General features: G+C 38.8%; 1 protein-coding gene across 8 annotated transcripts in view; it reads right to left on the bottom strand.

Moving 5' to 3' along the window:
* Sdccag8 (SHH signaling and ciliogenesis regulator SDCCAG8) overlaps positions 1–20,464 on the bottom strand; it is a 220,374-nt gene that overhangs the window by 65,252 nt on the left and 134,658 nt on the right. For 3 of the 8 annotated variants that reach the window (XR_012439102.1, XM_074048778.1, XM_074048777.1), the window contains 3 exons: positions 18,067–18,194; positions 15,867–15,975; positions 5,971–6,102 (listed from right to left, as the gene is read on the bottom strand). Coding sequence is in view for 4 of the 8 variants with exons in the window: in XM_074048778.1 (XP_073904879.1) it covers positions 5,971–6,102; positions 15,867–15,975; positions 18,067–18,194 (369 nt within the window). In the remaining 4 variants the exon portion in view is untranslated. Of the gene's footprint in view, positions 1,902–5,901; positions 6,103–10,173; positions 14,837–15,866; positions 15,976–18,066; positions 18,195–20,464 lie in introns of those variants that run through there. The other 5 variants (XR_012439103.1, XR_012439104.1, XR_012439105.1 and 2 more) reach the window with 4 other exon arrangements.

Here is a 20,464-nt window from a genome sequence, read left to right as displayed (position 1 = left end):
AAGAAAATGGTGCAGCCACTTCAGAAGTCAGTCTGGTGGTTTGTTACAAAAGTAAACATACTTTTACCATACAGTTCAACAATCATATTCTGGCATTTAGCCATCAAAACGTACACATAGACATTTATAGAGTTTTAGTCATAATTACCAAAACTTGGGAGCAACTAAAATGTCCTTTGGTAGGCAAATTGTAGTACATATAGACAGTGGAATATTATTCAGCACTAAAAAGAATTGAGCCATCAAGCCATGGAAAGGAAACTTGTGTATTAGTAAGTGAAAGGAGCCAATCTAAATGGCCACATGCTATCCATTTTGGACCAAGTACATGGCATTTTGGAAAAGGCAAGACCTTGAAGACAGCAGAAAGATTACTGGTGGCCAAAAGTTGGGACAGATGAGGGATGAACAGGCCAAGCACAGAGAATTTACAAGGCCGTGAAAATGCTTTGTAGGATACCATAATGGTAGATATATGTCATTATACATTCAAACCCATAGAATATAAAAATAAGGGTGAGTCCTAACGCACACCATGGACTTTAGGTGATCATGACATGCCAATATACAAGAGTTATGAAACTCTTATGGAGGGTGTTGATAACAGGGAAGACTGTACTGTGGGGACAGAAGGGATATGGGAAATCTCTTGCCTTCCTCTCAATTTTGCTGTGAACCTAAAACTACTCAAAAAAATAAATGAATAAAGCCTTTGGGGCTGGAGGAAAGAGGAGTGTTCCTAATTCTCAACTATGCTAAAAATGTGATTTTAAAAACAAATAGGTAAATGTATTCCCCTTGAATTTTTTTTTCTGGGCTGGCTTATACACACTGAATACACATTTACACACATTGACATACTCAGACAACATCATAGGTATATCCCAAGTTAGGTCCAAAATGTTCACAATTCAGAAGACATTTTCCCTTAAAAATCTGCTTCACACATGAACTCAGAAGAGCCAATTTAACCCATGTAAATAAACAATCTTCTAGAATAGAAACCTCTGAAGTTCCTGCTACATCCCTAGAATCCACAAGACACCAACACTCACTAGGGCCTGATAACTACCTTGAATGAGGATTTTGAACGAATAGTAGTATGAAACATTTGTTGAGCACTAACTCCATGCCAAGCATGGTTCTAAACACTTTTAACAGAATATTCTAGGGAATTTTCACAGCCTTAAAAGGTAGCATTTTACAGAAAAAAAGAAAGGGAAGATGAAATTTAAGGCTAAAGACTTTGCTTGTGATCACATGGCTAGGAAGTAGTAGACAAAGGAAAACCTACAGGGCCTGGTTCTAGGCGGCATGTTCTTCACCACACTACACACTGCCTTTCTACTTTCCACTTTAGGTCTTGAAAGCAGATGACTCAATCCTGAAGGTAGCGTGAAGAATGCAAGTTCCATGAAGGCAGGGACATTTGCTCAATTAGTGATCCAAACAAAGCATCCTAAGCACATCAGTGGCACGTAATATTGCTATACTTTGGATCTTAAATATCCCCCAGAGGATCATATATTAAAGGCTTAGTCCCCAGGGTGGCACTATTGGGATGTGGTGGAGTCCTTAGGAGGTGGAGTCTAGTGGGAGGTCAGTGAGCACATACCCTTGAAAGAGATTGCTTCTTTTTCTTTTGTGGTATTAGGGCTTGAACTCAGGGCCTGTACCTTAAGCCGCTCCACCAGCCCTTTTTTGTGATGGGTTTTTTCAAGATAGGGTTTTGTGAATTATTTTCCCTGGCTGGCTTTGAACCGCAATCCTCCTGATGCCTCCTGAGTAGCTGGGATTGCAGGTGAGCCACTGCACTCAGCTGGGATTGTGCTTCTTCCTCTCTTGTTTCCTGGTCATGAAGTGAGTGGTTTTGCTCTGCCATGAGCTCCTGCCATGATGTGCTGCCAAAGCAATAGGGCCAATTAACTATGGACTGGACCCTCCAAAACTGTGAGCCACAATAAACCTTTTCTTTTTGTGAGTTTGTTATCTTGGATATTTAATTATGGTGACAGAAAGCTGACTAACCCAAATTAGCACTCAGTAACTGTCTGATGAATAAATTTAAAGCACTCTTGTTTTTCCAGAGTTATTAGGTCTACTGTAGGCAAAAGTGTAAGCACTATATAGATATGTCTTTGGCATTTTCCTAGGTTTCTTTTGTTGGGTCCTTTTCACATTTACTCTTCTCCTAGGTGACCAGTTATTATTACATCTTCCTGGTTGCATCTATGGTAACACACACGCTGCTTAAAATAAGTTACTATACTCCCAGAACAAGAATCCAACTCCTGTAGGGTGGGAAGTTATTGGGAAAGTAATAATCTAATCCCAGGTCTTTCCAAGAAAGCATAGTCAAACACAATTCCCAGTCTTCTTAGGGATTTATTAGTAACACATAAAACAACAGACTTTAAAGAGATTACTTCTTAACCTCAAATTGTTTATAATTTTGGTATAATTTGGGGAGATGGGTAAACTTTTCTAAGCTGTTGCTGGTTATCAGAGTTTCCTCCTTCCCTCTCCACAATATCCTCAGATTGTTTGTCTTTAGATTCCATGGGTGAGGCAGCCTACCTAATCCACACATTTCCATGGTCAGTGAAATAGACTCCAATGATAACTAAGAAAACTTTCTAAGTAAACAAGTAGTACTATAAGTGCCTTTTCTAGCAAAACATGAACCACCTTCCATTTCCTTCATAAAAGGAAAATTTTATAGCATAATGACATATAAACCAAAAATAACCCAATGATTTTGTTGATTTGCTTTTAATAAGTATGCTGTCAGTTACAAAACCAGATTTGCAAGCAGCATTTCATCACAGGAGCCCTTCTCTACAAAAAAAAAAAAAATTGGAGGTGATGCGGGGTCAGAGGCAAGGATTATGCATCCATCTCCCTTAAACAAGAGACACAGATGATGCACTTGGGAATTACACTGCATACAGGGCTTGAAATATAGGAACTGGGAAAGCATTGCACTCCTGATGCAAGTATGCAGTAGTAGACTGTAGAGTTTAGCAAAGTAACCCAGTCAAACTATGATGATGAATCAAAGTACACAACTAAAAGCAAGAACAGCAACATTTCAAAACCAAACAGAGCTCAGTACAACACTGATAATGCAATAATACTAATTATCCTTCTCCCAAATCATTGGCAGTCAAATTATCAAGGCTAAAATCTTTATCACAGGAGCTCTGTGAGGCAAGGAGGCAGCAAGTAGAATACTGCATTAGCATTCTCAGTAAGTTGTGTTGATTTTTAAAAACCCAATCTTCAGTATTTTCAGAACTTTCTCTTAATAGGCTTTAAAACTGTCTGGAGGTATTGATGAGAAGACCTGTGATTGTAAGTCTGTCTCTCGCCATCACTACCAGGGAGCGATGGTCGATGTGATAACTCTTCTAACTGAGAAATGCTCAACTTTATAAATTTTCTCAGGGACAGGGAGGTTTTTAAACCTTACACCCAAATCTTACATCAGCAACTTCTGTTTTGTGTAAATCAGAGACAGTAGGAGATGAAAAAACATCCAGGACAACCAGCACCTGCTCAGGCTGCTCACAAGGCTGGTCCCTAGACATCCTTCCCCTCACCTCTGGATTTTCTGGAGGCTGGGGAGCAGTCCAGAGTGACGTCCCAGGAGACATTCGGTTGAGTAACAATGACCAGTTGTTGTGGTTTGGATAACTGTTCCCCAAAGGCCCATGTGTTAAAGGATGAATCCCAGCTTGCTGCTACTGGGAGGTGGTAGAACCTTTAAGAGGCAGAGCCTAATGGGAGGTCTTCAGGTCACTGGAAGCATACCCTTGAAGAGGACAATGGGTACATACCCCCTTCCTATCTTTTTCTAGTTTACATACTGTTACAGTTTATATATGAAATGTTCCCAAAGGTTAATGTGTTGAAAGATTGGTCCCTAGCTGGTGAAGTTATTGAAAAACATTGGATCATGAGAACACTAACCTCATCAATAGGTTGATTCATTGATGAATTCAGAGCTGAATGGACTATCAGGAAGTGACGCCTAGTTGGAAGAAGTAGGTCACTAGGGATACCCTAAAGGTGCATCCAACTCTCTCTCAGTTTCTCTCTCTTTTTTCTCTTGCCTACCTCTCTTTCTCTCCCTACCTCTCTCCCTCTTTCCCCCTCCCTTTGCTCCTCTCCTTCCTAGTGGCCAAGAGGTGAGCAGCTTCTTTGTTCTACCACACCCTTCTGTCTATCACCAAAAGCAACGGAGCCAGCCCACCATGGAAAATAAATCTTTCTTCTTTTAAGATGTTTTTGTGAGGTATTTCAAAAAGCTGACTAAAATACCCACAATGGAGACAGTAGTTTTCCTCTGTCATGTGCTTTTACCATGCATGATGTGTTACCACAGATTCAAAGCCTATAGCCAGGGTAGTGAGCAGAGTGGATTCTTATCATCTTTGAATCCCTGGGCGAAGGTGGTACAAAACAGATGTGCAGTGAACATAGAATAAATGATTCTGGACTCAGTTTACCTCACCAGCACCATCTCCATAAACTTGCACTTTTCAGCTCACATTTTCTTTTCTGCTACAACTGCTGCAATATAAGGGGTAACCCTCTCCTAACTCAAGACTATCCCTGCTCAATGCTTGGAGTTTCAACCCTCCCTCCACTCTCAGAAACCTTATTACATTGCCTCTTTCTCTACCTTAGCATCCTCAAATTTCTTTTGACTCTCAAACCCCCTCCACAGAAACATAATTTTATCAACTCCCTTAGGAATTTATTGAATTATTTAATTACTATTCTATGACATGATGAAGAGACAATCACCACTGACTCCTCCCTACACTGTTTACCTTAAATTAAAAATCAATGATATCTATAGCATTTTCATTTTCCATTAATTAAATCAGTGGCTGTTTTTAAATAGAGAAGGCCTGGGTTAGCTGGGGAATGGGCACAAGATGCCAAGAAAAGATCTCCAGAAGGCTGACTCGACTGCTGCTATTGAGATTGCAATTGTCGTATGGAAGCTCAAATTTACAGAAACCAGTTCACTGCAGGCTATACAATACATGGATTTTTGTTCTTGGGGAATCCATTATGACACAGAAATTAGAAATGGCACATTCATAAAAAATATTGAGGGACTATGTTTCTTACCAAGCCACAACAACAAAAATCCAATACAACATAAAAGGGAAAAGGAACTCAGAGTCAAAAAGTCAAGACTGTGCTTGAACTCTACTACTCATTCCATCTGTGACTTTGAACAAATCCATTAGTCCCTGTGAACTGAGAAATAATTACTGATGCATTTAGCAGGTGCTATTATCAACCAGGTCCTTTAGTTGATCTTTATATCAAGGTGAGTATTATCAGCACTAATATGTGGGCAAAGAAGGAAGATGCACAGACAGATTGAAGGACCTGCTCAAAGTAATGCCATTAGAAAGAAGCCAAGAAAAGCCAACTGTAGTGATGTACACATGTAATCCCAAAACTTGGGAGGCTGAGGCAGGAGGATTCCAAGTTGGAGACCAGCTAGACTACAAAGTAGACCCTGTCTCTAAAAATCAAAAGGCCAAGGGTTTAGAGTCAAGTCTAATAGTTGCAATACGATCAATGCAAGCTCTGATAAGATATAGGTCTAATTACATAAAGCATATAAAATCTAATTTCTAGAAGGAAAGTTTCTGAAATTCCTTTGTATTAAAATATTACCAACTTAAACCTTAAAGGTGAATGGTTTTCCTCCACTATTCTGTATTAAATCTAATTCTATGTTTTTGGAGAACAGTGAAAAGAGAACATGCTGTCTTCTCTGCATATACTCACACCCTAAATTGAAGAAGCACAAATACAGAAAAGGATTAGATTTCTACCACAACCTTTAACAGGGTAGAGTAACGAGCCTACCCTCTGCGTACTCCATGCAGTCCCCCTCTGCTTGGTCTGTGGCACCCTGTTGATCAGTAAACCTGTTACCTCTCCTTCATTGTCTCGTGAACTCTCCCATGCTGCACACACTGCTCCTCCAACTCACTGTTTCTCCTCTGCAACTTTTCCAGTTTGTCATACATGTATCTTTTTTCTTGACTGAGCTGAGCTATTTCTGATCTAGAAATGGAGATAGAAATAACAGATGTTAAACGTTCTTATTTCTAGACCATATTTTTATTGTACAACCGTAGCATTATCTAAAACTCCCCACTTACTCATAACAGTGTAATCAAAATTATTTTATGTAAAAGAAAATAAATTTCAAAATATAGAGAGGCATGTGCATAGGAAGGACTCAACATAAAGGAATAACAACTACTCTAATAGAAATGGCTTTTTAAGCTACAAAAGGGATAATGATCAAATCACTTTTTTAAAAGACTGTCATTCACTGGAAAATATTTACTGCATGCTTACTACAGACCAGCTACCATACTGCTAAGGAAGCAACCCCAGGCCTACTTGCTATAAGGGAGTTTCTTTCCATTAGCATAACCAATTCAGTAGCATGTGGTTAAAAATCAAATAGTTCCACGATGGCTAATTTTATGTCAGTGTGGCTGGGCCACATGCCCACATATTTGGCCATACATAGTTCTGGATGCCTATGTTAAGGCGTTTTAAAGATGAGATTAACATTTGAGTGAGTGAACTTTGAGTAAAGTAGATTTATCCTCCATAACGTGCGTTAAGGCCTCCTCCAATTGAAGTCCTTACCAGAACAAAGACTGGCCTCCCTGAGCTAAAAAGGCTTCTGCCAGCAGACTGGGAAGCCTGTAGACTTGAACCACAACCTTAAACAGGCTCTCCAGCCTGCATGCTTACAATAAAGATTTTAGACTTAACCAAGCTAGCGTAGTTGCAGCAGCAATTAGAGAAATCTCTTAAAATATCTATCTATCTATTTAGATGACAACTTATATGGATCTAGATCAATAGATCAATGGGCAGATGTTGTATTGGTTCTCTTTCTCTGGAAATTCCAGTTAATACAATATGTAACGGCCTAATAATGAAAACTACTTGTCTCCTGCCCTGTAACCCCTGATCAATCCAAGCACTGACAAATACCTTCAATTTTTGTAAAACTATTTCTTTGGTATATCTCTATATTTCTAATGTGTTCATGCCTCTAACTCTTACTACATGGACTAAGAAATTTCTACTAACCTATTATGACAGATGGATTAAACTCCTTTATGTGCTTCCTTCCTCTTCCAATTCTAGCTTTCAATGAGATTACCAGTATTTCAGTCATGGTTCAATTAATATCAGTAGTTACATTATAGTAACAAATACTTGGGTAATTGCAATCCAAATGGAATACTGTGATCACATTTGCTCTTGTGCACACTCATTTCTCCACTGGGCATTACAGTAGGGTGACTGAGCGGTGAGCCGTCTTTCCCAATGATCACTTTGTTTTTCAACAGGAGGATTTTGCAGTTTCCTGCTGCTGTACACAGTGCTGACTGTCAGAGGTCTAGGAGCTGGGTGGAAATGAGGGGGTGAGGACCTTACTTTTCAGAGTGCAGACTTCTCTTAACCCCTCTATGCTAACCTCAGTGCCCCTGTTTTGAATAGAGCATTCTGGCCTGATCTCTTCAGAGGGGAAGCCCCTAGCCTTCAGCAGGAAGGAGGGGCAGTCACCTGGCTGGGGTAGAGGTGGAATCCTCCATTTTGGTTTCAGCCCTAAGTTCTACTTTGTTCTCCAAGTTTGTCTGGAATTCTGAGAGCAGATCAGCCGGTTACATGTTTGTATATCCCCCCTCTGTAGACACTTAAGATTTGGCTTTCTCCACTCTAAATCAAATGCCTCTCCCCAGAATGTTTCCTGTCTTCACACTTTTCATTTGCATCACCACGTCTCCTTTGATTGTGGCTTTTGTCCTTTGGCACAACAGCGACTTAGATAACAATATCAAGTCTCAAAATCTGCAGATCAGAAAGATGTCTATCCAAGAAAAGTTGTGTCCTTGTTGTAATTAAACTCTAAACTGTTGCCACTGTCACTATCTCCTCATACCTACTGCCAAGTGAAAGTTTTAAATCCTTTAATGTTATAATATGAGTAGTTTCCAGGCTAATGAGTGGTTTGCTTCCTGAAGTTTAAGAAAGACTCTTGCTATAAAATTAATTCCCTCCCCAGAAAAGATTCCTCCATTAGTCAGGGCAGCCTTCTCTTTCTGATTAGGACAGGATTTGGATTTGCTAAGGGCAATCTCACCTTACAAACTGCTCATCCCAAAGACCAAGCTGCTGATGGAAGGAGCAACCCCTCTTTAGTTCACCTGATTCCTCACTTTATTTTCTTCTTGGTTCATGTGTCATCCCAAAGGAAGGTTCCCCAGACTGATACCTTGCAGTTCTCAGTAAGTCAGTGTGAGTTTAGAACTTACCACTAGCCTTTATGCACACATTAGCCTATAATTTATTTCTTTGAATTGTGTTCTATACCTCATAATTTTTCCTCATCATAAATTACAGATGAGAACACAACTTATCTCATTTTAAGCACAGTTCAAGTACTCAATCTACACTTGCTTCTCCAAATAAGAATTTATCCATATTTGAAATAATGTAAATGAATTAATAATAACTTATGTTTCTCCCTTCCAAGTTACCTACAACATAAAAGAACTTAGAAGCAGTAATAATAACATTTTAATAAACTTTTGGTTTAATGCTTTTTCCAAAATTACCGTCTACTATACACCACACACTAAAATAAGCTCCGAAGGGAGAAAAAATATTCTTAAACCAAATTAGGAAAAAAAAAATGCCAAAGAACTTTTATCTATTCTCAGGTTCAATAAACCTGCCTTATTCACAGATTTATAATACAAGGTTTTGATGATGCATGATCAAAAAAATACTAAGAAAAAGAAATTTCAAAAACAAAAACTTAAAATTCCCACATACACATCACATAGCTCAGCTGATGCAGAGAAGCTCTGTCAGTCCCATGTCATCGTTAGTTGTGCTTAAATCATTGTGTGATCTGCTGAGTGTTCCCTTGCCCTAATTTTGTGAAAACCTGCCTTCCAATCAGCAAATGGAACCAAACAACAAGGTAAAAGTCACGGTGACTCCTCCAAGCCAAAGGGCACAGAATGTGCTTAACTCAAGTGATAAAGTGAGATTTTGAGATTTGTTGAAAGGCGGCATGTGTTTAGCAGAATTTGGGCAGCGTTATGGGGAAAATGAGTCCAGCATCCGCAGAACAGCACTGAGCTCCATGCATCCTGAGCATGTGTGGGGTTTTCTCACTGGAGGTTTCCTGAAACCAGATACCCACGAACACCAAGGGACTTCTGCACTTTCCAAGCAAAAAGGCACTTTAAAGAAGAAAAATCATGAAGAAGTCGATTTTACAATATATTTGAAAAAGCACATTTATGTGAGAATATTCATTGTAGATAGCACTGTTTCTAGACAAAAGCATGCTCCACAACTCAGTATCTAGTAAGTTAACACAGAAATCTACAACAGAAGATTAGTTACATTACTTAAACAATAGAAGACCAAGATAGTGTTCTGGTAATGTGACTGTTTACTAGTGCTACTTACTGACTTCAAACATGACATATTAGTAAGAAACAAGAAACATTAAAATGAGCATATAGGAGCTGGTGGACTGGCTCAAGTGGTGGAGTACCTCAAGTGTGAGGCTCTGAGTTCAAGCCCCAGCACCACCAGAACAACAAAACAAAAACCAGCATGCACACTGCAATTTCATCTTATCACTTAAACGCTTTGACACGGTATACCAAATATTACTATTGATAGGATTAGGGATGTTTTCCCTATTTTTCTATTTTTTCTATTTTATGAACATGTAGTGCATTTATTGAAGTTACTCTGGTTTTGAAAAACTCTTAATAAAATGAAATATAAATACTAATAGTGGAGAAGCTGTAGTAGGGGATAAGAGCTATATGGGAATTCTCTATACTTTCTGCTAAAACTGCTCTACAAATTAAATTTACTAATTTAAAAATATAAAGAATTAGGAAAACATTTACAAAAATAAGATAAATGAAGATTAAGAGCAACATTAAATAAAGAGCTAATCCCATTCCAACATAATTACAATTTAGGAAAGTAAAAGGAATATGAAAACTATCTATAGAAGAAGAAACACAAATGTTCAATTAACATTTATAAAATAGTCAATTTCATTATTATTCAAAGAAATGCATAACAAAACCAGATACTACTGTCAAATATTTATTGCATGCCTACTGAAATAGTGGAACCCATCCTTCACTTTAATGATCTCAATTAACCTAGATGGTAATTGCTCATTTCCTTTTCTCTGGAAGGTAAATATGCAGTTTAGTCATTTGCCTGAGGTCCCCAAACAGTGAGTAGCCAGGCCCCAGACAAATACAGTCTGTCCAACTCTAAAAAAGTATCTCCACCCACTGTGAAGTAACGCCTCTCACTCACTCTTTTAGTGTCACATACCGATATAGGTACCTGTGTACTGAGCATTTAGTGTAATACTTAAGCGAAGTAACACACATTAATGGCCTGAAATGATTTCAGAGTGTTTGGACCAGCAATCCCCTTTTAGGCAACTCTACTAAGGGAATTATCAGGTTACTGTCATATTATTATCTATAATGCAAGATGAAAACATTGCAAATATCTAATGAATTATTATGCATACAATGATTCAATTAAAATTTTGTTTCTAGAGTATTTACTGATGTAGAAAATGTTTATTAACGAGATGATATTAGTAAAAAGCAGATGTAAACTGCATCTATAGTATAATCTCAATCATCGTATGCTCATGGAACACATTTACATACACATGAAAAATAACTGAAAAGAAATGTGTCGAAAGGTAGCAGCAGTTACCTCAAGATGGGAATGTCACAGGAAGATGTTTCCTTAATTCTTTGTATTTACCAAATCCCTCCATTGGGGCTGCCTTATATAATCACAAGACTATAACTGCTATTGGTTTATATAATAGCCTTAGTATAATAATTGCTATAACAATCTTTTTCCTGCCTTGCATATTTTGGGCTTTTTCCTTAGTTATAAAGTCTATTTGCATACCAGCTTCCATTGTCCAATACAAATTTGGCATGTGTGCATGCATACCATCCTTCAATCGTGTACATCTCACAATAGAGTCATACAACTAGTAGTCAGCAAAGTTCAAAGAGTAAGCTTACAAGTTTCTGTGTTAGCTTTGAGATACATTTATGACAGGTTTATCTTAGTTTCATATAATAGGAGAATTGACTCTAATCCACTTTCACAGGAAATTTCTGGCTTTACAGAAGCATGAACTTCTCCCTGTGTTTTTATATACCAGCTATATTGTGTAATTACATTTGCATGAAATGTAAGACATTTCAATACTATAATTCACATTACAATGGTAATTGCTTTTAAAGATAAAAAACGACACCTTAATATTTTATTCTTTTGGATTCTGGTTTAACTTTTGGTAACAAGGCCAGTATTAGTCTCCCCTGTAGTATACAGTTTTAGTAATATCCCAACCTAACATCATCTAAACATGCAAAGGAAAAAAACCAGTTCAACCGAGTGTGTGTTCTTTACTTCAATTAAACTCACACAGTTGGATACCTAGTGTTGCCAAAACAGTAATATAATTTATACATTATAGTCCACACAGTAAAACTACACTAAAAGTCATTTAACAATATTTATAACACCATAAAATACAGTGTTAAAATATATGAACTGCAATATGTACCAAAATGATAAAATTTGTTTCTCATCATCAGTGATTAAAACCAGGATGATTGCTCTAGCCTCAATACTCACAACCCTGGTGACAGATTAGAATTCAAATCTTAATGATCAATTTACAATTAACAAGATAGAAGTGAAACAAATTAAACCAACCATTATATATAACGAGACCCCATGGACTCCCATTGTTCCTCTTAATTACAAAACGCAAATCACAAATACACAATGGGCAGTGTTAGACATCAATCCACAAGCCCAGCAACCCAGAAAGTGACAAAGACAGGAAAAAAGGGAAGCGAAACCATGTGGATCCTTGTTCTGGGCTCTGTCCTGTTCTTTGCAGTGTGCAAGTGGAGAAAGGCTAGGACCTAGCCCGCATCGACCTCCGGCTCACAAGCTCTCTCCCACCCAAGGCTGGCCGGCCAAGGCAAGGCTCCAGGCTTGCTCCCAGCCAGTGCCCAACCTTTCCTAGCTCCACCCAAGCCAGGATTTAGATCGTACTGCAAGTGGCACTGTGTACGTTTCACTGCTGATTCATCTAAGCGCCAGGAGAAAGGGTACACTTCCTTCACTTTGATAAGGAAAAACCACAGATGTACCAAAGATATTGAAGTATCTGCATTTACCTCCCTCAGAAATGACCTCATAACTGTGATGAGCTTTCAGAGTACGGGGGGGTACAGGCAGAAGGGCTAGCTGAAGTTTATGTGGCTTCTACTAAAATCAGTCAGAATGTCTGCCTCATGCCAATTAAAAACAAAATGGAATTAATTCTCTTGCCTGATGGTCAAAAACAAGCTATTAAAAATGCACAAAATCGGCATTTCATTTTTAGTTTTAAAGTGGGAAATGCCATTCACAACTCCTGGAGTTGCAGATACCACTACACATGCAGTGCAGAGCACACAGTGCAGAAGGCACTGTGCTGATGGCTGTGGAGGCTGCCCAGAGCTGAAGCAATCACACTGTCCTAACACGGCATACTGGCTATTTGCAGAGAAAACTCTCTCTCTCTCTCTCTCTCTCTCTCTCTCTCTCTCTCTCTCTCTCTCTCTCTCTCTCTCTCTCTCTCACACACACACACACACACACACACACGAGGTACCATTTCAAAACATTTCCAGAGCAGCCTAGCAGAAAAGAAGAAGCGTATCGGGGCAGGCAAGCCTAACTGTCAGCTTCTGTAGTGATCCCACATGGCTGTAATCAAATGCCTAGATCTGTGAGTGAAAAAGTGCATTTAAATGATCTGAGTCCATTTGTTTAGTATGGCATTTGTAAACAACACAAATGCTTACAGAACTGTTGCTAATAAGACAGGGGAGACAAAAAAAAGGTGTTTTAACTATTAATCAATACTAAATAAATACACCTGCCTTCAGGAAAAAGGTTACTGTAGTACTTGGAGGAAAATCTGGACCAAAGTACCACATGGATTAAATAACTATTTTGGAGACTGATTTTCCACAATGACAAAACTTCAGGAACGCTAAGATTTTCTTCACCTCAAAGCACAGCAGAAATGATTTATCCCAAAAATGTGGCATCTGGTGTGTAGAAACATACTTTGAGAGGGCTTTTATAGGATTTATTACATTTATAATTTGTATCTTAAAAGAAACATTCTGAGCTCTTTAGGTTTTATAGGTGGTTTCACAGCAGAAAGTAACATCAAAGTGGAATGTTAAATTTGGCATGAATAAGTTGTTGAAAATGTCATAATAGGAAGCCAGAGAAAATGAGTCTGGCTTGATAAGAAATTAACAGCAAACAAACAATCCTAAAATCACAATTTATCCTGTCTATACTTTCATGTGAGGCACACAAAACACAGCTTTTGCAAACTTTAGGGGTTCCTTAAAGTTTTAAAAATAATAAGTAGCAATCCAGTGAGTGCTTACTACTTGCCAGGCCTTAGTTTTGAGTCAACTTATAAAGCTGCAAAAGGGACCTGTCTGAATGCATCACATTTAGCAAACCAGTGCCAGAGCACAATGCACAACACAACCAGATCCACCCATTCCTGATGCTGCTTTGCCCTTAAAATGCCCTCACTGCAATACAGACCTTCCTTGGCAAAGGCAGTGAGAGCTTGGTGAAGTGTTACTGAAATTATTCATTAAGACCTTAAAACAGTGCCATCAATGACAAGAGCAGCAGCTGTGTGGTGAACACTGCACTGTGTGCTTCACAAAGCTGACCTTTCCTATTTGAAGGTTCTGCATCCACACAATCAATCAACTGCAGATTAAAAATCTGGGTCCACATAGAACATGCCCTCTTTTTTCTTGTCATTATACCCTACACAATACACTGCAACTACTTACATAGCATTTACACTGTATTAGGCATCCTATGCAATCAGGAGATGATTTAAAGTATATGGAATAAGGCTGGGAGTGCAGCTCTGTGGTAGACCACTTGCCTAGCATGTGCAAGGCCCTGGTTCCATCCCCACAACCACAAAAAATGAAATGAAAGAAAAAGATAAAGAATATGGGGAACTGTGGGTATGTTGTATGCAAATACTGTCCCATTTTATATAAAGGACTTGAGCCTGTATATTTTGGAGTCCACAGGGGTCCTGGACCAACCAATCCCCTGTAGATAACAAGTGATGACAATGTGTGTGTGTGTGTGTGTGTGTGTGTTTGTGTGTGTGTGTACTTTCCTCTATATACAGTTCTAATTCCTACAACAATTCTGCAACATGGTTTCAGCCATGTTTTTACAGATGGAGAAGCTAAGGTTTGTGGGGGCTTAAGTAACATTCCCAAGGTTACAAAACTAAGTGACAAACTAAGATTAAAACCTGGTTCTTTCTGAATTCCAAAGAGCTCTTTACTGCACACTGCCTTCCATCAACAAAAGAACAGGCTGGCATCAGAAATCAGATCAGCATGAGGTGGGGGTAGTACCACACCTGTTTGTTTCATTCATTCATCATTCATTCAATAAATATGCGTTGGGTGCCATCTATGTGTCAGATATGAAGGAACACGTTCAGTTTACATGCGGTGGTCAGGAGCTGAAGGAATCAGAAGCAAGAGAGGCTGGAGAGGTGCTGAGGCTCAAGTTCAGCAGATGTGCACAGGGTAAGCTGATAGATCTAAGGGAGGGAAAGCAGGGCCAGGGACAGTGGGTATAGCTTCACCTTGGCTCACAGACTAATCATCACATGTCAAGTACACCTGCTTCTCCACTAGAATTTAAAGGTTAATTTCTCCTTCCTATCCTTTCCCACCATTGCTACTGTGGTCTGAACTTTCTCTTCTCATTCTTAAGAAATGGGGTTTGGCTAAGTTACTCAGGCTGGCCTCAAATTCCTGGCTTCAATCTCCTGTCTCACTCTCTGGAGTAACTGAGAGTTCAGGTATGTGTCACCACACCTGGGAAGACTGAATTTTCTTTAGTGGTAGGTGTAAAATACTGTAATTATTATTAGACTATAGACTTTGGAACCAGAAATACCTAGGTTAGAACCCCCACTCTCCTACTCACCAGCTATTTAGACAGTTTAGGCTTCCTTAACTCTGTCTCAAGCTGTTGTGAGAATTAAGCAATGCACATATCAAGCACCTCTGTCTGTTTGATGTTCCCTAATTATTTGACCTAAAGATAGCTATAGCTTTCATGTATTCATTGGGAACTGTCATAATAGAGTAAAATGTGTTAACTACATCAACATAAGATTTTGAAACTGCTTGATTTATCTTCATCCTTTATTATAACAATTGCCATCTTGACCTTTGTTTTCTGGCATTTCATAGTTTATAATTATAAGCATTTGAAAAGTCAAGTAACAGTATGTATATATAATCATCAAAAACCATCAAAGTTGTACTGAGGATATAGCCCAGTGGCAGAGTGCTTGCCTAGTATGCATAAGGCCCTAGGTTTGATTCCCCAACACCGCTAAAGAAAGAAAAACAGAAAGGAAAGAAAAGAAAGGAAGGAAGAAAGCATATGTATGGACAATTATGAAAAAAACCCAAACAGAAAAAATATTTTCACAGAAAACTTGTATCAACAGATAACTAATTTTTAACAATAGATTATAACATCGTATAAATGCTGTTTTTAAGGAAAAATTAAATTAATCAAACGGTGCTCTGGAAGTATTATATAACATTACCTACCTGCTTTTTTGAGAGATCTGCTCCAGTTTCTTGGCTAAGGTACGGCACTCTTCCTTCAACTTTGTCAAAAATGTATTCTGGGAGGTCAGCAATGAATATTGTTCATTTTCTAGAAATAACAATAAATCCCCACCAACATAAGATGTTTATGGCTGCAGTTTTGCAGGGCTACCATACCCACTGTGGTCAAGTGCTTTATCTCACTATGTATGTCCTATAAGCCATGAGATCGCGCCAATGTCCTAAGTTAAAGGACAGATCATCTGGCACACACTGTATCTTGTGAGACATTTACTTTCATGATAAAATTATAACCAGTAACATTTTTGATGATATCAGCTTGAGTAACATTTTAGCATGTTCATAAATTGTCAAATACCTCAAGTGGAGTCATAGATGCTTATATCTTTGTAATATGCAAGATATTATATTTTTATTTTGACAATTTTACTATAAACAGTGTCAAAAATTCTCACAAGCAGATAATTCAAACGAAAACCATCAAGGAATTCTCTTTTAGACTGTAACTTATGCTTTGCATTTCGTATTTTCTACCACTGCTCCCAACGAATCTTGCATATACTTCTCTAATTATTAAGGTTAACTATGTGATTTTTCTTGGAATTCTGAGCTTACTGTCAATACAAGTGCTTCAATGAAAACTTGGTCAAAGTAATTGAAGAGTGTGATTTTTTTGTGTGTGTACAAAATAAAAGGTTATGTCCTGAAAGTGATTTCAGCAGTTAAAGACTCTTATCTAATGCTTAGATTCTGCCCAAAACTCTTAGATCACCAGGATCCTGCTAGTAGTGGGGGCATGATCATTTATTCTACAATTTCTTTGTTTTTTAGTGGAAAAACATCTACTGAGTATGTTGAATTTTCATTTCTTCTGGCCAAATGCTGTGAGAAGAAAATCTCTACTGACAATGCTGGAGGGAAATTATGTGAGTCATTATGACATTTGCCTCTTTATAAGTAAATAGATTATTTAATGAATTTCATGTTAGCGGTTTTTCACCTATGGGAGAGGAAATCATTTTTTACCATATCATCGAATACAATACACATTAAATCCTGTGAAAATTACCTCTAAGTAATTATTCCCTTTCAGTTCTAGCTAATGATTGGCAAAAAGCATATAGCATACAAAGCAAAATAAATCAAGGCACTAAAATTAAGCAACATTTTTCTGGAAGAGACAGGATCAATTAAACTTTTGTTTTAATAGTACAATCAGCATGGAGTATGTGGCGTGGAATTATAATGACTGACACTGTCTTGTTTTGACTAACACTGTCTGTGAACACACAACTCAAAAGTGAAAGGAACTACAGAATGCTCTGACTGAACAAATCAAACTGCCTATTTTCGAAGTGCATTTTACTTTCAAATTAAAGGTAAAGAGTTACTGGCCAGCTCCGTCTGCAGAACACTGCCAATGTGATGAAAGATGGCAATTTTTAGCCAAGCTGCCAGCTGTGGTCAATGCCTTGTATTAGTGAATTTTAACAGCAGTTGTGAGAACTTGAAGAATGCAAAGGATTAAACATCACTCTAGATTGGACTGGGGGAGGTGGGGAAATCATACAAATGCTAAAAATGTTCGAAGCTGCAAAGATTAAATAAAGGAACATATCAATTTGGAGCCACTGAATTACATCCAGCTGCGACAGTGAATTAAGAACCGATTAATGGCTAAAGCTTTTCTCCAGTTTGGATGCTGAAGCAAACTCATTAGGCTTTTAGAGTAGCTATAATGTGTGTGCTATGGGAACTGTTCAGTGCTATTCGGGAGACTGTAACTGTAAGCTCAGAGCATTTCCCGCAGAGCTTCTGATGCTATTTTCTTTATATAACATGTGTGCCTGAAAACCCAGCCAAAAACAAGCCCTTTGTTTTTCTACTTTGTTGTGGTCTCTCTCAGCTTTACGTTTCTTGAACACAGGTAAATAAACTCATAATCCAGATGGTGCAACAGATGTGAGAGCAGCACTCTGAAATCAACAGACAGTGGGCAATACTTTCCATTTTCTCTTTTAAACGCTAACTAATATGTAATTCGGAATCTCCGGTGTAGTTAGCATCTGCTCCCTTCGGCCAGCCAAAGGTTACAGGTGTTCCTGATGTCATTTCACAGTAAGGCGTGGGCCTGGCCTGTGAGCAAGTGCCCAGGCTCTAATCTCTCCCTGCCACCCACCAGTTTTGTCGTGCTGGGCCTCCATTTGCTGTATCTTCTGTGTCAGCTCCTGCTCTCTCTGCTGGGCCTGGAGGGCTTGGGCCTTTGCTTCGTTGCTAAAGCTCTGCTGAATGCTATCTTTTTCCAGTCTGCAAAACAGAGAGAAGACAGACAGAGATGTGATCTGCAGGCACACTGACTTCCATCACTTTTCCTATGGACCACAGAAAGCAGAGAGGTAGTAAACTGTTAGGTATAAGGAGACAATCTTTCCCACAGCCCCTCCACATTTCAAAGGGGGAAAAAAATCCAAAGGATTCTTCAAACAATGTGAACTATGCGCCAGAAATTCAAATAGACCAAAAGACGTAGCTCCGAAAAAAAAAATTATGACTGAATACTGACATTCCGTAACTTTAAAGCACAGTATACTTTTTCTATTTCATGTTCTGAATGATCAGTGTTTTGTAAAGATGGTGGAATTCTAGAAACAGCAGAACTTAATTCTTATTTAAATAAGAATTTTTTGAAAGCTTAAATTCTTAACACTAAGTTTAGTATACTCCTGTTTTCCTCTGAAACTTAAAATGGACGCTCAAATATAATGCAGGAGCATTAATCTAGAGGCCAGCAATGCACGTATGTCTTCATTAAATATTTTCACACATCAGGCCATAGAATGTGGATATAAATATGAATATGAAATAATAACATGGTTCTTGCAGGATGAAAAGCTCTACAATCAGAGACAACATCTCACCCCAGTGTGGTAGGACACTGACTTATCCATTAGGTTCAAGCAATTAGAACCTGAGCAGTGCACAGGACCTCACTGCTGGCAGCACTGTGGGTACTGACTGCGGGTACTGACTGCGCGGACACGCGCACGCTCTAGGTTGGTTCTAAATATGAGAAAGTGCTATGAGGGTTTCCTTCAAATAAGTGACTTAGTTATTTCTGACTCCCGATCTCCTTGTGGGCATTTCTCATCCATGCTGCTTTAGTTTACTAATTGAGATATTTACTGCCTAGCCTTTGCCAAACTAAAAATAAACAATTCCATAAAGCTATCACTACCAGTCTATGTACCGCTGTGGAACTTCAGTTCACTGGCTTCTAATTATAAAGCAACATAAGGAAAGTCTGCATTGAAACTGGTCAATGCATGTGGTAATGTTGTAGTGTAAAATTCCAGAATGAAAATACACCCACACCTCACTCAAATGGAATCATCAGGGGTCCATGCTAAATGTGAAAGAAGGTCCCTTCTGGTACTTCTAACAACAACACCCCCTGGACTCGGTCCAAGGTCTTGTCTCACACTCAGTTCCAAACTAGTATATTGCAACAAATGGATAGTCAGACGAGGCTACTTTTTGCCTCCTCCATCACACTACGCATTTTCTGGCTAGGGATCACAGCACATGTTTCTTCCTCTTCCTGGAATGCCCCCGCCCACCCATTCAACCCTCCAGCACATGTATACTATTCCTTTAGGGCCTACCTCAAACTTCTGCTCTTCTTTTGCCTCTGTCTCCTAAATGTACTCTCCTTCTCTCAATGACCTCAATACACATTGTGCATATCCTACGAAGATAACACCACACCTGAGTTAATGCTTTACACAGCTGTCTCCCTTCGTCATCCTGGTCTCTCTACCCTGAGCCCGGTTCAGTACTTGGCACAGAGGAAATGGGCAGTGAATATTTAATGATTGGATATTTTTTTGCCCTTGGCATGGGGAAGAAGAAAGGGTACCTTTATGTGAAATTAGAGAATCTGCTCAAACCTTACATGAGGGGCAGAAGCATTTCAGACAGGAAAGAGTGCTTGGACAACATGGCTCTTAGTGTCATTGTCAGCTAGGGACCATGCTGCTGAAGGAGTCAGAACCCCATGGACTCTGTCACTGGGTAGCCATGACCAAGTCAGAACTACAGCTCGAGCAGGATATATGGGCAGAGAGAGCTGGAGCTTGGAGAGCCCTAATAAATAGCACTGTCCAAAACTAGTACACGATTGAGAGGGACACGGGGTGTTAATAATAATTATACCAAGAAAATAGTCGTAACTGCGACTACCCGTCGCAAACTGAGACAGTTCACTAACATAAAGGGCAGACAATCTCACCAAGAATGTTTAGAAAGAGAAGCTCCTAATTACTGATGTTCTAAATCAACAGAGGAAAGAACTACTGTGGTTTTCCTCATAAAATAAAACAATTTAAAGCCCCTCTGACAACAAATGCTGAGTTACACATCACCTTGTGTTTTTCTTCTGTCTCTACTTTCACTATATTTGAGAGACAATACATATTATTTTTCACCAAATATATATAAAACATGGCATATTACTACTTTCCTACCACCTTCCTCCTCCCTTTCTCTTCCCTGTTGCCCTTTCCACTTGCAGGTTCTTT

This window comes from Castor canadensis, chromosome 11, assembly GCF_047511655.1.
Source record: "Castor canadensis chromosome 11, mCasCan1.hap1v2, whole genome shotgun sequence".
NCBI lineage: Eukaryota > Metazoa > Chordata > Mammalia > Rodentia > Castoridae > Castor > Castor canadensis.
The sequence above is the reverse complement of the archived record's forward strand: the minus strand, read 5'-3'. Positions and strand labels throughout refer to the sequence as shown.